General features: G+C 49.3%; 1 protein-coding gene across 6 annotated transcripts in view; it reads right to left on the bottom strand.

Annotated features, from left to right (window-relative positions):
• The window catches only part of LOC137615305 (tRNA:m(4)X modification enzyme TRM13 homolog), a 203422-nt gene that overhangs the window by 183235 nt on the left and 3651 nt on the right, over positions 1-16536 (bottom strand). For all 6 annotated transcript variants that reach the window (XR_011039214.1, XR_011039216.1, XR_011039215.1 and 3 more), the window contains exons 2-3: positions 11331-11461; positions 1573-1619 (exon numbers count right to left, since the gene is read on the bottom strand). Coding sequence is in view for 3 of the 6 variants with exons in the window: in XM_068345061.1 (XP_068201162.1) it covers positions 1573-1619; positions 11331-11450 (167 nt within the window). In the remaining 3 variants the exon portion in view is untranslated. The remainder of the gene's footprint in view (positions 1-1572; positions 1620-11330; positions 11462-16536) is intronic.

Here is a 16536-nt window from a genome sequence, read left to right as displayed (position 1 = left end):
AGCACTGGCGCACAGCCGAAGGCTTTGAACGCAGCGCAGGATGACGCTTGGTCACATTGCGATTAGGCAGGCATGGAACAGGAGGCACAAATGGAGAAGGCAGGTCAGAAGGTCCGAGAGATGTAAAAGATCGGCGCGTAGGAAGATTTGGAACAGCGATGTGCCCTTTGGAAGGGCAAACATCCTCCGAAGGGGATCGCGTAAGATCCACAGAAAAGTCCAAGGCCGAAGTCCAAGGACTAGCAGCAGCGTCATCAGGAGAAGGCCCAGGAGAGGGCAAAGGTCGAGAGCCAGAAGACAATGGAAGAGAAGGATCCTCTGCAGGGGAAGGCTGCGAAGATAAGGCTGAAGAGCTGAAGAGGCGCCTTTCCACCAATGGTGAAGGGAAACCTGTAAGGCAAAGCGGAGGGCGAGCTCTGTGAGAAAGTTGACGCCCTCTGGGGGCCGGTGGATCAGCAAGCTGATCTTTGGAAGCAGCAGTCCTCCGCAGAGGAGTCTCAATGAGTGAACTCCCCCGAGGAGGAGAAACACTCGCAGGAGAGACAGACGAAGGATTTTGTTTCCCCTCGAAGGATGATCAGGAACGGGGGAAGTGCAGTCGGCAGTAACAGCTGAAGAGTCTGAAGGGGCAGGAGCATCGGTAGCAACAGCAGACGACGCCTCCGACACCACTACATCGACACATGACAGAGGATCCACCTACGAAATCGACGAAGGATGCACACTAGCACCACAGATGGTAAGTTGCAGCAAGGAGTCCTTGGAAGGCAGACGCGGAAGCCCCAAAGATGACCACACCTGTAAAAAAAGGGAATAAGAAACAAGGCCTCACCTGAGGGGAGAAGTGGGGCCTCTTCGCTAGGGGAAGCAACACCATCTCTCAAGGACTGGGGTTGATCATCAGCTAAGGGCCTACGCTAATATTCGAGTCTCTCGGAAGAGGCTGAACGAGCAGAAGCTTCGGAGGAAAGTCGGGAAGCGAAGGAAGAAACCTTCGAAGGAGAAATATCCCGCTTTGACTTCTTCCGCCGGCGCCCAAACCTCTCCCACTGGGAGGCAGACCACTCCCGACGTTCACTACACTTATTTTCACTATCACACCATTGACCTTTGCAAGCGGGTCAATGGGCACGATGATCGGTGTCCACAGCCAACAGGAAGGTACCGCAGGCCCGGCCTTCTAGTCCAGGGTAGGTACGCATAGTCGGCAGAAGTCAACATAAACACTTAAAGAGAAAGCACAAACAAAAAGCATTAATGGCAGTCCAAAATATTGGTGAGGATGAAGAGCGGTAACGACCGTTCACCATCAGAGCCAAAAGCAAAGTGAGCTAAATCACAGGTATGTGAACGGGAGTGGTAGCAAGCTAACCCCCCTACCTCTGCTAACTAGCGGAATGGGAAGTTAACCCTCACTAAAATTTTAATGGCTCTTCCTTTCAGATTGGCCAAAAGTAATACACTGTACCTCTAATAGATAGCGTAGGTTTGTATTCCAGCTATGGAACAATTATGATTTTGGATTTATGATCGCAATGAATACTGTACTGTATCATATAGTTAATTACTTACTGTTTTGGATCTAGAGGGCAAGGTATCCTCTTAAGTTTACTGTCATTCTGCAAAAGAATAAGAAAAAAATAATTAAAATCATCATTCCACACACACACCAAGCATTGATTTAAAAACTTGCCAGTCAAGACAGAGAGAAAAAATGTGTTATAATTAGACAAATAGATATTCTACTTTTGTGGATATCATCCCTTACTTAGTAAAACCTAGTTGGATATTTGGGGTTAAGTTCTGGACCTTGAAATTGGATGTAATTTCTGACTTGTTTAACCCAACTTTGATGATGTTTTTAATTTGGCTTTTATATGAACATTTCATGACATGACAAATTCGTAGATAATTTGTATTTTTCCTAACTATACAAACCTTAGCTATTTAATAAGGGTATTACTTTCGGCGTAGCTGAAATGACGAGCCATTAAAATTTAACGAGGGTTTACTACCCACACCGCTAGCTAGCGGGGTAGGGGAGGGTAGCTCGCTAACACCCCCCCCCCCACACACACCTGTGCTTGAGCTTACTTTGCTTGGAGGTAGGACTTCACGGGGGATAGGGCTGGCGGGCAAGTTTGATTAAATAGCTAAGGTTTGTATAGTTAGGAAAAATATAAATTATCTATGAATTTGTCATTTGTTCCGTAACTGACATACAAACCACGCTATTTAATAGGGGTGACTCACCCATTAGGAAGGGCGGACGTCCCAGCCAGTACTGGCTTTTTGGCTTTGCCCGAGGGCTCGTTATTTGAGCGTGTCAGCACCCAAGAAATAAGGAGTCCCTGCACCTCGCTAGAACCTTGCTACGCAAGGACTGCGGCCTACGCAAGCTGTGTGAGAAGGCATAACGAAGTGTGACTCGTCCCAGGAAGTTGATCTGAAGTTCTTTAGATGGAAACTTGTAGACTAGGACTCTCCCAATACCACGTCGTCATGGTATGGGGACGTGACAGTATTAACTTAATACTAGGAACACAAGGAAACATGGTTTACCTGCACTGGTTTGAGGTCAGCTATGCAGAAAACCCAGGATGCTGCTTTCCTCATGAGAGGGATGATGAAGAAAAGAATAAGGGCCAGTCAAACCTTTTCATTCATGCAGACTAAAACCGGGTAACAATGCCCTCAACCTTCTACTACTTGTCCATTAAGGAACCTGAGGTTTTAAACCAGCTGTTGTGCAGCCACCACAGGGCCGATAGAGAACGTATCGAGCCTCCTGTGGGTCACGTCTTGCAGGTAGTGGGCTGTGAAGGTTGTCTGACGCTTCCACACCCCAGCTTGAAGGACCTGCGTCACTGAAAAATTCTTTTTGAAAGCCAGGGACGTAGCTACGCCTATAACATCATGTGCTCTAGGGCGACGTGACGGAGGAGGATCTGGATTCAGAGACAGATGAATCACCCTACAAATCCAAGCCGAGATGGTGTTCTAGGTGACCATCCTCTTGTTCCTCCCTGTGCTAACGAACAAGGCTGGCACATGAGGACGAACTGCAGTTGTTCTTTTAAGATATAGCCTCAAATTCCTTACTGGGCATAGTGGGAGATGGTCTAGGTCATCTGTTATGGTGAACCAAAGAGGCGCCTCCTCACTGCAGGTGAAGGAAGGCCTCTCTGGCGAAGAGGAAGGCGAGCCTTGCGACGGATGCGCCCTCTGAGGGCCGTTGGATCAGCAAGATGACCTTCTGCAGTCCTCCGAAGAGGAGTCTCTGTAAGTGAACTCCCCCGAGGGGGAGAAACACCAGCAGGAGTGACTGTTGGACTTAGTTTCTCCCTCGTTGGTTGAGCAGGAACGGGAGAAACTAAGCCTTCAGCTACTGCGGGATGTGAAGAGGCAGAGGTATTAGGAGATACCGCATTGGATACCTCTGACACCACAACGTCAACAATTGACAGAGGATCAACCTCTGCCAAAGTTGGCGATTGCTTGAGAGCGGCACACAATCGGATGTAGTCAAGTAATGCTTCCTTGGAGGGCGAACCCTCGAGCCCCAAGCAAGACCAAAGCTGAAAAAGATTGGTCAATGACACATCCTCCCCCGGGGGGAGAGGTGGAACTGCCTCACTAGGGGAGGCAACGCCATCTCTCGAACCCCGAGTTTCGAAAACAGAACCATGGTCTACGCTACCACTCGACGACCTCTCGAAAGAGACCGCTCGAGTGGGAGCTTTGGGGGAGGTTTGGGCAACGGAAGAAGAGTCCTTGGGTTTTTCTCCTTTCAAAGAAACCTTCGAAGGAGAAAGAGCTCGCTTGGACTTCTTCTTACGTCGCTGAGAAAACCTCTCCCACTGGGAGGTAGACCACTCCCTACATTCACCACACTTGTTATTACTTTCACACCGTTGAACTCTACAGTAAGGGCAAAGGGTGTGAGGGTCTGTCTCGACCGCCAACATGAATGTTCCGCAGGGGCGGCCGGGTAATCCAGGGCAGGTGCGCATAATCGCAGAGGCCAACTTCACACACAAACTTGTCAAAGAAAAAGCAAAAAAGCATTAATGGCTGCCAAGAGAGAGGCGAGGATGAGAGAGGACAAGTCCGTCTACCATCCAAGCCGAGAGCAAAGTTAGCTCAAGCACAGGTGTGCGTGAGGAGGGGGTAGCGAGCTACCCTCCCCTATCCCGCTAACTAGCGGTGTGGGTAGTAAACCCTTGTTAAATTTTAATGGCTCGTCATTTCAGCAACGCCGAAAGTAATACCCCTATTAAATAGCGTGGTTTGTAAGTCAGTTACGGAACAAATTGTGATTTAAGCAATTGGCTTTACAGTTGTTGCTGGTGTTTTAATGAGTAAAAACCAATCACACCAAGTTTTTTAGAACCTCTGTTGGTTTTAGTCCTGCCTAGTGACAGATTTGCTGGATTTGGAATCAATAAACCACAGCAGAAAGATGATGCAACTAATATTAGTTAGTACTTTTATTTCCCAATTGTAAAATTAAGTGATGAAGCTGCTAGTCTTGATATATAAAGAGAATGAATAAGTAACTGATGGTATCAGAAGGGGATGATCCTGAAAACCAGTCAAAATCCATACCGTGTACTCTCTATATTTGACTGTGCTAGGATAACACTGTACCTTACCATTCAATTGCCATTAAATGGTTGTCATGTACTCCATACTATAGCCCATGTTTAGTCATATTATAAAGAGTTTGTCATCAACAAAATGTAGGGGTAAGGATTAAAATGTTATTTTTATTAATAAAATAAATTTTTGAATATACTTACCCGGTGATCATATAAGCTGTCAGCTCTGCTGCCCGACAGAAAAACCTAAGGACAAAATACGCCAGCGATCGCTATACAGGTGGGGGTGTACATCAACAGCGCCATCTGTCGAGCAGGTACTCAAGTACTCCATGTAAACACAGAACCAATTTTCTCCTCGGTCCACTGGGTCTCTATTGGGGAGGAAGGGAGGGTCCTTTAATATATGATCACCGGGTAAGTATATTCAAAAATTTATTTTATTAATAAAAATAACATTTTTCAATATTAAACTTAGCCGGTGATCATATAAGCTGATTCACACCCAGGGGGGTGGGTAGAGACCAGCATTACATGTTTACATTATTAAGAGCTAAGTATTTTGTATTTCATTTTAGCAGTTATTCAAAATAACAAACATAAAATAAATAAGTACCTGGTAAGGAAGTCGACTTGAACAATTACTCTGCCTTTTTAAGTACGTCTTCCTTACTGAGCCTCGCGATCCTCATAGGATGCTGTGCGACTCCTAGGAGCTGAAGTATCAAGGGTTGCAACCCATACTAAAGGACCTCATCAAAACCTCTAATCTAGGCGCTTCTCAAGAAAAGAATTTGACCACCCGCCAAATCAACCAGGATGCGAAAGGCTTCTTAGCCTTCCGGACAACCCAAAAACAACAATAAAAAACATTTCAAGAGAAAGATTAAAAAAAAGTTATGGAATTAGGGGAATGTAGTGGTTGAGCCCTCACCCACTACTGCACTCGCTGCTACGAATGGTCCCAGGGTGTAGCAGTTCTCGTAAAGAGACTGGACATCTTTAAGATAAAAAGACGCGAACACTGACTTGCTTCTCCAATAGGTTGCGTCCATTATACTCTGTAGAGATCTGTTTTGTTTGAAGGCCACTGAAGTTGCGACAGCTCTAACTTCATGTGTCCTTACCTTCAGCAAAGCATGGTCTTCCTCATTCAGATGGGAATGAGTTTCTCGTATCAACAGTCTAATATAATAGGAAACTGCATTCTTCGACATAGGTAAAGAAGGAGTCTTAATAGCACACCATAAAGCTTCTGACTGTCCTCGTAAAGGTTTAGTTCGTTTTAAATAGAACTTAAGAGCTCTAACAGGGCACAAGACTCTTTCTAGTTCATTTCCAACCAAATTAGAAAGGCTTGGAATATCGAACGATTTCGGCCAAGGACGAGAAGGTAGTTCATTTTTGGCTAGAAAACCAAGCTGCAAAGAACATGTAGCCGTTTCAGATGAAAATCCGATGTTCCTGCTGAAGGCGTGTATCTCACTGACTCTTTTAGCTGTAGCTAAGCAGACGAGGAAAAGAGTCTTTAAAGTGAGATCTTTAAAGGAGGCTGATTGTAGCGGCTCGAACCTTTCTGACATAAGGAATCTTAGTACCACGTCTAAATTCCAACCTGGTGTGGCCAAACGACGCTCCTTCGAGGTCTCAAAAGACTTAAGGAGGTCCTGTAGATCTTTGTTGTTGGAAAGATCTAAGCCTCTGTGACGGAAGACTGCTGCCAACATGCTTCTGTAACCCTTGATCGTGGGAGCTGAAAGAGATCTTTCCTTCCTCAGGTATAAAAGGAAGTCAGCTATTTGAGTTACAGAGGTACTGGTTGAGGATACTGATACCGACTTGCACCAGCTTCGGAAGACTTCCCACTTCGACTGGTAGACTCTAAGAGTGGATGTCCTCCTTGCTCTAGCAATCGCTCTGGCTGCCTCCTTCGAAAAGCCTCTAGCTCTCGAGAGTCTTTCGATAGTCTGAAGGCAGTCAGACAAAGAGCGTGGAGGCTTGGGTGTACCTTCTTTACGTGTGGCTGACGTAGAAGGTCCACTCTTAGCGGAAGAGTTCTGGGAACGTCCACTAGCCATTGCAGTACCTCGGTGAACCATTCTCTCGCGGGCCAGAGGGGAGCAACCAACGTCAACCTTGTCCCTTCGTGAGAGGCGAACTTCTGCAGTACCTTGTTGACAATCTTGAACGGGGGGAATGCATAAAGGTCTAGATGGGACCAATCCAGTAGAAAGGCATCTATATGAACTGCTGCTGGGTCCGGGATTGGCGAGCAATAATTTGGGAGCCTCTTGGTCATTGAGGTTGCAAAGAGATCTATGGTAGGTTGGCCTCATGTGGCCCAAAGTCTCTTGCATACATTCTTGTGAAGGGTCCATTCTGTTAGGATGATTTGACCCTTCCGACTGAGGCGGTCCGCCATGACATTCATGTTGCCTTGAATGAACCTCGTTACTAGAGACAGGTTTAGATCTCTTGACCAGGTGAGGAGGTCCCTTGCGATCTCGTACAACTTCATAGAATGGGTCCCTCCTTGCTTGGAGATGTACGCCAAGGCCGTGGTGTTGTCGGAGTTCACCTCCACCACCTTGCCTAGAAGGAGGGACTTGAAGCTTCTCAAGGCCAGATGAACTGCCAGTAGCTCCTTGCAGTTGATATGTAACGCTCTTTGCTCCGAGTTCCAGGTGCCCGAGCATTCCCGACCGTCTAATGTCGCACCCCAGCCCGTGTCCGATGCGTCCAAGAAGAGAACGTGGTTGGGGGTCTGAACAGTCAGGGGCAGACCCTCTCTGAGGTTGATGTTGTCCTTCCACCAGGTCAGTGATGACTTCATCTTCTCGGAAATAGGGATCGAGACCGCTTCTAGCGTCTTGTCCTTTCTCCAGTGAACAGCTAGGTGAAATTGAAGGGGACGGAGGTGCAGTCTCCCTAACGCAATGAACTGGTCCAGTGATGAAAGCGTCCCTATCAGACTCATCCACTGTCTGACTGAACATCGGTCCTTCATTAGCATGTTCTGGATGCATCCTTGGGCTTGACTTATTCTGGGGGCCGACGGAAAAGCCCGAAAAGCTTGACTGTGAATCTCCATCCCTAGGTACACTATAGTTTGGGATGGGACCAGTTGGGACTTTTCCATATTGACCAGGAGACCCAATTCCTTGGTCAGATCTAGAGTCCACTTTAGATTCTCCAGACAGCGACGACTGGACGAAGCTCTTAAAAGCCAGTCGTCCAAATAGAGGGAGGCTCTGATGTCTGCTAAATGCAGGAATTTGGCAATATTCCTCATCAGTTTCGTAAAGACAAGAGGCGCCGTGCTTAGGCCAAAGCACAGGGCTTGAAATTGGTAGACAACCTTCCCGTAAACGAACCTTAGAAAAGGTTGGGAATCTGGGTGGATGGGGACGTGAAAGTAAGCGTCCTTGAGGTCTAAAGAGACCATCCAGTCTTCCTTCCTGACCGCTGCTAGAACAGACTTTGTCGTCTCCATGGCGAACGTCTGCTTGGTGACAAAGACATTCAGAGCACTGACGTCTAGCACCGGTCTCCACCCTCCTGTCTTCTTTACCACTAAGAAGAGACGGTTGTAGAAGCCCGGGGATTGATGGTCCCGGACTTTGACTACCGCTCCCTTTTCTAGTAAGAGAGACACCTCTTGCTTCAAAGCTAGTCTCTTGTCCTCCTCTCTGTACCTGGGAGAGAGGTCGATGGGAGTCGTTGCTAGAGGGGGCTTGCGCAAGAATGGGATCTTGTACCCCTCTCTGAGCAACTTCACAGATTGTGCATCTGCGCCCCTGTTCTCCCAGGACTGCCAGTAGTTCTTGAGTCTGGCTCCCACTGCTGTCTGAAGAAGGTGGCAGTCAGACTCTGCCTCTAAAGGACTTGGTACCTTTCTTCTTGCTCCCACGTTTCCCTTCGGCACGAGCACCTCCTCTGCTGGAGGCTCTGCCACGAAAGGGCGGAATAAATCTTGACGCTGGAGTATCCATCCTGGGTCTAGACACGGAAGGCAAAGGGGTGGCTTTGCGTGCAGATGACGCAACAAGGTCATGTGTGTCTTTTTGAATCAAGGAGGCAGCAATCTCCTTGATCAACTCCTCTGGGAAAAGGCACTTCGAGAGAGGAGCAAACATAAGCTCCGACCTCTGACATTGTGTTACTCCAGCTGACAAGAAGGAGCAAAGGTTTTCTCGTTTCTTGAGGACCCCGGAAACGAACGAAGCCGCAAGCTCACTGGAACCGTCCCGTATGGCCTTGTCCATGCAGGACATAATGAGCATGGAAGTTTCCTTGTCAGAAGGGGAGGTCTTCCTGCTCAACGCTCCCAAACACCAATCCAAAAAGTTAAACACTTCGAACGCTCTGAACACTCCTTTCATCAGATGATCTAAATCTGAAGGAGTCCAACAAATCTTGGAGCGTCTCATGGCCAGCCTGCGGGGAGAGTCTACTAGACTTGAGAAGTCGCCCTGGGCAGAGGCAGGAACTCCCAAGCCGAGAACTTCTCCCGTGGCATACCAGACGCTCGATCTGGAAGCGAGTTTCGCAGGGGGAAACAAGAATGCTGTCTTCCCAAGGTGCTTTTTGGACTGCATCCAATCTCCCAACACCCTTAAAGCTCTCTTGGACGAGCGGGCGAGGACGAGCTTCGTAAAGGCTGGCGCGGATGACTGCGTGCCTAAAGCGAACTCAGATGGAGGTGAGCGTGGGGCCGCAGAAACAAACTGATCGAGATACATATCCTTGAACAGTGCAAGTACTTTCCTAAAGTCCAAGGAGGGAGGCGTGGTCTTGGGTTCGTCGATGTCCGTGTGCGGGTCGTCAAGGTGTGCAGCGTCGTCATCATCAGAGAGTCCATCGTCTGAATGCTGAGGAGGAAGCGGCAAAGGAGTAGGCATTGGCTGGTCAGCTGAGTCCGGCAGCAGGGGTGCATGCGTGACTGCACTGGACGCAACGTCATGGAACTGTTGGCCAGTCTGTGAGCTGGCAACAACCATAGCTGCGCGGGGGCGCAAAGCGTCTGCTCCTGACTGTCTAGTCTGCTGTGGGCGAGTAGGGGTAACCACAGTGGGTTGCGGAGGTTGACGCACCGCGTCAAAACAAAACAACTTAGGTTGTTGTTGTTGTAACTCGCAAACGTCAATGGAGGGATCCGTGCGTCGGCGAACGTCAACATGCGGCTGGCAGGGTACAGTGCGCATGGGTGGCGGGACTCTCACAGCTGGAGTGCGGGAGAAGGTAGCCTCAGCGTCAACTGGACGCACAACCGTGGTTGGTTGTAGGCTAACGGGTGCAGCGTCAACCTTCTCCGCACGAAAGTCCTGCATTAAGGATGACAACTGTGTCTGCATGGTCTGCAGCAAAGCCCACTTAGGGTCTACAGTAGCAGGTGCGGCAACAGACGGTGTTACTGCCTGTTGCGGTACCGCTTTGCCTCTCTTAGGAGGTGTGCAGTCATCTAAAGACTGCAGCGAGTCCGAACTGACCCAGTGGCTACAACTGGGCCGTTGGACTTGCGCGGAAGGGACCTTGCGTTTGAGAGGTCGTGAGACCTTGGTCCATTGTTTCTTCCGAGAAACATCTTCTGCAGACGAGGAATAAACGGGCTCTCTCGTCTTCTTGTGGGTGGGGCGATCTTGGCAAGATACGTCCGAAACCACGGAGGGAACGTCTGTCCGCTGATTAAAGCCTGTCGAACCCTTTGGTCGTACGACATTGCTTCTCCCCTGGGCTTGGGAGCTTGCAAGAGGTCCCGGACTGGGAGGACGACAGGCACGAACAGACGCACCCTCAAGCGCAACACTAACACTTTCCACAACACTACCACTCACTTTGTCACTACCCACTGCACTCTTACCCTTCAACTCCCTGACGTCTGCCATGAGTTGGTTACGGTCACTCGCCAATGACTCGACTCTCTCACCCAGAGCCTGGATGGCACGCATCATATCTGCCATCGAAGGTTGTTGAGTGCTAGAAGGGGGATCAGGAGCAACCACTACAGGGGAAGGAATAGGTTGTGGGGCATGGGGAGAGGAAAAATCAACTGAGAGAGATGAACTCCTCCTGACTCTATCTCTCTCTAGCCTACGTGAATATTTCAGGAATTCGAGAAAATCGAATTCCGAAAGCCCAACGCATTCCTCACATCGATCTTCCAATTGACAGGTTTTACCCCGACAATTGGAACAAATGGTGTGCGGATCGATAGAGGCCTTCGGAAGACGCCTTGAACAGTCCCTAGCACTACACTTCCTGTATTTAGGGACTTGAGAAGGGTCAGCCATCTTGAATTAGTCAAAGGGGAATTCAAAATCTATCCAAGTCGTCAACAAATAATCCAAAATTCAATCAAAGAATGCAAGGAAGTATTGAAGATAACCTCTGCAAAGCGAAAGCTAATAACTAGAAATGAGTACTTCACCAAAATCTGTGAAAATCAATCCAGTAAGCAACAGCGTATTTAGTAAGTCTTGCCGGTGGCACGACAGAGAGAAAATTGGTTCTGTGTTTACATGGAGTACTTGAGTACCTGCTCGACAGATGGCGCTGTTGATGTACACCCCCACCTGTATAGCGATCGCTGGCGTATTTTGTCCTTAGGTTTTTCTGTCGGGCAGCAGAGCTGACAGCTTATATGATCACCGGCTAAGTTTAATATTGAAAATTATATAACAAAAAAATACTATAAAGATATCAATGGGATTTTCTGTAATTATACATTACCTCTTCTAATTCTTCAACTTGGTGCTGTCCACAATACTTGTTGCCACTTTTTACTAACATTTTGCAAAATCTTTTTTTCCTTTGAACAAAGAACTGACATGTTTCTCCTGTGTTTGCCATTTCCTTCAAACCTGCAAGAAAAATTAAACTAAAATTATTTCTCATATCAATTAATCTGCTTAGTATCATTACTAAATTCTTAACCAATAATTGTTCCGTCACCCAATACAAACCTTTCCTGTTTTCAGGGGTATAACTTTCGGCAAAGCTGAAAAACGAACCATAAAACTTTTAGAGAGGGATAACCACTCACCCGCTAGTTAGTGGAGGATGGGGGGGGGTGACTGGTAGCTCACCCACACACCTGGGTTGAATAACCACTTTGCTTTTGGTTCGGCCCCTCTCCTTCCAACGAACTTAATATTGGACTTTGTCTACTTTGTTTAATTCATTAATTTCTTTTCTTTTGCAGCGTGACTGCTTCTTTTTGACCGTCCTCATGGTGACCTGTCCAGGACCTGTGGGCCTGCAGTACCCTCACGTCCTTCGTAGAGACGGAGGCACACCCGTTGTGTCCGGCTTGCTGAGGGCAGTGTTGTGATCGGGACAACACCTGTCCTGAATGCCGGGAGTCGTCTGCCTCCCAGTGGGACAGGTTTGGACGATGGAGAAAGGTGACGTTTATGAGAGATTCTTCGCCTTCGGGGTCTTCCTCTTTGACCCCAAAATCTCTTCCCAAAGCTCCTGCTTAATCGGTCTCACCCAAGGAACAATCAAACAGAAGCATAGACGAATTAACATTAGGTCAACCTCGGGGTTCGAGGGACAGTGCTACTTCCCCTAAAGAAGCAGTTCTGCCCCTCCCACTATGAGAAACTTTATCATTCCCTCAATTATTACAGGTTTGCCCGCCGTTGGGGGTAAGCGGGCCCCAGCCGAAGGCATTAGTGGAACTCCTCCACCTGAGAGTTCGGAGCAGCGTGACCCAGGAGTTTCCTTGATCCTGACCGCTGGAGGACCCAACCCTGCTCTTTCACCTGCTGCTACTGCTGTTGCCAAAGACTACGCTCCGCCCCCAAGCTGAGCCAACTCTTCCGTCGGGGTGGAACAAAGTTCGAGGCAAGTCTTTCCTACAGGTGGTTATCGCTCTCGTCCCCAAAAGATTCTGCCCAAAGACCCCATCCCAGAGACCTTCCAGACACTTTCCTGTGCAACTCCACCAGGAGCAGGTCTCCTCTTCGGAGAAACCTCACCGCCACCCACGAGTTCCATCACACAAGAGAGCTCATTCCTTGACCCTCTAGAAGTTCTCCTACCCCTGTGGTTAGGAGAAGTCTCTTCAGTCCCCACAGGTACCGCCAATCTTTTCCTGCCTTTGGCAACTCGTCACTCTCCAGCTTTGCACCAGTCCCCTCATGAGCCCCACTCGTCACCTGGTGAGCGCCGATCTTCCTCGCATGATCGTCACTCATCACATCATGACTTTCACCCCTCGCCAACTCAAGACCGTCATCGGCAGTCTCGCCGTCAGCCAGCGCGCCCTTATCACTCACCCGCTTCTCTGGACGGACTCCCCCTTAGCTGATCATTCCCCAGCCTTGAAGTGCTTTTCAGGCTCTTGTCATTCTCAGACGGCTCATCACTCACCAGCGGCTCGCTGCCCCCAGACTTGTCCTCCGCCAGCCTCGTAGCATTCGTAAGAACCTCACCTCTCTTCAGGCTCTTGTCATTCTTACGCTGCCTGTCACTCGCCAGCAGTTCGCTGCCCTCTGGCTCATCGTTTGTCAGCTTTCTGGCATTCGTCAGGCTCTCGCCATTCTCCTGGATCTCGTCACTTGCCAGCAGCCCGACGCTCTACAGGCATCCAGCAAACAACTCCTGAATGCTCTCCAACTCATCAGCATTCACCAACTCATTGATTGCAAGCTCCTCGTCAACCACAGGCTCCTCATCGTTCACCAGCTCCTCACCGTTCGCCAGCCCCTTGGCGCTCACCAACTCACCATTCATCAGCGCCTCACCGATTACTGAGATCTCCTGCTACACCATGCCCCCTTCCAGCAAACAAGCGCCAATCACCACAACCCAACTGGCGCTTACCAAAGCAGGATCGTAACTCTCCACAGAGGCCAGCTCGAGATCGCTGTTCGCCAGCGCAGAAAAACCGTCCAGGGCGTGGGCAACACAAAAAGGACAACCACTGTCCTTCAAAGAAGAGTCCTCGTTTAAGAGGTCACCAAATAGTCTAGGGCCTCCCCACCCCCGAGACTCATTCCCCCATGGCCAGGCAAACTCTCAGGTCCCATGGACCATCCAACGAAGGACCTTCAACAGGACAAGCGCCTGGTCCCTTTCAATAGGGATTCATCTAAATGTCTTGGCTCTTCCAAGCCCGAGACAGAGGCCAGGCCATTGCCAGCCGTATCAGGTGGGGACCTTTTTCAGACCCTCAAGCCTAGGACTTCAGCTTCCAGTCTCCCGAGGGATTCTTAGGTCAGCTCTGTTTTTTGGAAGGAACCTTCGTGGCTTGGCGCCCTGTTTAAGTCAGTGTGTCAAGCCGTCACAGGGGTACTTCCCACAGCACAAGCAATTACCAGCACTCCAAGGATTTCTTTGAAGAAGTCAGCTCCTCATTCTACAACCTTCCCCATCTGAACCCAGAAGAATTACAGGGGCACCTAGCAGAGGCTGCCCCCTCTCCGAGGATGATCATCTCACCTTTTAAGAGGAAACGGGGAGCAACTGAGACAGGAGTGGAAGTCTAGGAGGATTTCTCACAGATATGGCTGACACCGGTCATAACTAAGAAAAAGGCACCTTTACAAAGGATCTCAGTCACCGAGGGAGTTATCCTTCACCGAGTCCTTTTGCCTATCTCGCATCCAGGTAGTTCCTCAGGAATTACGCCCTGTCTCAAGGACCGGAGATAGACCAGCCGTAGATCCCTCTTCAAGAGGGCGACAGACTTCCTTTAGGAAAGATCACTCCAGGCCCTCATCCCTGGAGGAATATCCGCCATCTTATAAGGAGCCAAAGGACTCCAAGATTGCTCCTAAAACCTTGGCAAAGGCAGCAAGGCTTCAACAAGAGGGGTCTCGCGGTTCCCCCTCTTTATCATCCAGAAGGTCAGCAAGCGACAGACCTCACATGGCCATTTCCAATGACCTTGACCCAACCCGGGTGGTAAGCCCCTTCCTCAGATGAGAACTGCCAGCCCAGCAATGGTTGCGTCTCTTAGGCCATCTATCATCCCTGATCCATCTAGTGCCCAACAGTTGTCTCAGGACTCTATCTCTTCAGTGGCGGCTGAAGTCCAGGTGGAATCAGACAAACGATTCCCCGGACATCCTGGTCCCCACAGGACTAGAGGAGCAGACAGACCTCAGGTGGTGGGTGGCAGACGAGAACCTCCGCAGGGGTGTAGGCATTCTCGTAACCCCTGGAATTGATGCTCTTAGGATGCATCAAAAGAAGGGTGGGGGCACACATGCTACACCATACAGCCTCCAGCCAATGTTCCGAGTCCTAAAAGTATCAGCATATGAATCTCTTGGAGATAGGGCAGCTCTCCTAGCCCTCCAACAGTTCCACCAGTTCCTGGCGGGTCATTCAGTGGTGTTGATGAGTGACAATACCACAGTAGTGGCTTACATAAACACACAAGGCGGTAAATTTTTGCATCCCCTATGCCATCTAGCAGTAGGGATACTGAGATGGACAGATGACAACTCGATGTCAATATCAGCTCGCTTCATTCCGGGCAAACAAAAAGAAAGAAAGAAGCCAGTCATTCTAACTCATTCATCCCAGACTAACCGGAGTAACCTCGGCCCTCAACCCTCAGCTATTTATACATCAAGGAGCTTGAGGTATTTAGGCCCCTTTTTGTGGAACCACCAAAGGACCAATGGAAAATCTTTCCATGCTCCTGTGGGTTATGCCTTGCAGGTAGTAGGTGGTGAAGGCCGGCTGACACTTCCACACATCTGCTTGCAATACCTGCACCTCTGAGTATTTCTTTTTTAATGCCAGAGATGTTGCAATGCCCCTGACGTCATGAGCTGTGGGTCATTGTGGTGGAGGAGGGTCAGGATTAACTGCCAGGTCAATGACCTTGCGAAACCATGACGAGATGGCGTTCTTTGTGACCCTCCTCTTGACCTTCCCTGCGCTGACAAAAGAGTGTCGACACACGGGGGCGAGCTGTTGCTGTTCTTTTTAAGTAACATCTCAGACTTCTCACTGGGCTATGTACTTGTTGGTCAGTGGGCCACCCATTGATTGCAAATGGAATGAGCCCCTGTGACTGCCTCCCACACAACAGTATGTGTACATTAAATAATGCACCCAACCAAGGAGTCCCTACCACCTGTGGAGCTGGGAGGAGGATCCGTTGGGCGACCAGGTGCCCTATGTCTAGGAACCTGAAAAGAAGGGTGGTTAGTCACCTTACCTGCACGTAAATGTGGCACCAGTCTACCAGCAGAGGGTTTCGTCGGGTACTGGTTCTTCGAAGCAGTGTTCTGCTTCGGTGCCTACTTCAGTTGTCCACCCTAGGCCCAATAAAACTTGCGATGGGAATCGTCACCCCATTACTGACGCGAAGCAAGCTGATCTCCTGATGGGTGACGATCCCTAGGAGATAGGTGCTTGCGAGTCTGGAAAGGGATCGGGGCAGTCGGTCTCGGGGACAGATGTGAGATTAAACCATGAGGAGGCGAGGTGGCGAAAGCTACCTTGGGGAACGCCTGGAAGGCAAGTGCCGAGAGGGAGACTCGTGAACTCTTGGAGAGAGTTGCTGACACCTAACAGGAGAGCGCCAGAGAGGTAGAGAACTATGAACCTTGTAGGCTCATTCAGGAGAGTGACACTCACGCAACTGGTGAGACTGGTGTTCATCTCGCCTAGAGTGAGGGTCTCTCTGTACAGAGAGACGATCACTCATTACCTGAAGGTGAGGTGACAATGGCTCATCCAAAGACAAGTGACGGGGAGCGGGCGAGACCCGCCTAGCTGAAGCATAGCAAGCAGATGGAAAACCATAAACAGCAGTAGAGTGACAAGCTGCTGACGAGTCACGCACAGCTGTTACATAATGAACAGCTGTCAAGTTACGAGAGCCCAGAGGATCAACGTTACAAGAGCCAGAAGGCTATGGGTGACACGAGCCAGAAGGTTCGGGGTCACAAGAGCCCGGGGGTTTAGC

This window comes from Palaemon carinicauda, chromosome 21 (assembly GCF_036898095.1).
Source record: "Palaemon carinicauda isolate YSFRI2023 chromosome 21, ASM3689809v2, whole genome shotgun sequence".
Classification (NCBI taxonomy): Eukaryota; Metazoa; Arthropoda; class Malacostraca; order Decapoda; family Palaemonidae; genus Palaemon; species Palaemon carinicauda.
This window is presented reverse-complemented; position numbering and strand designations above follow the sequence as displayed.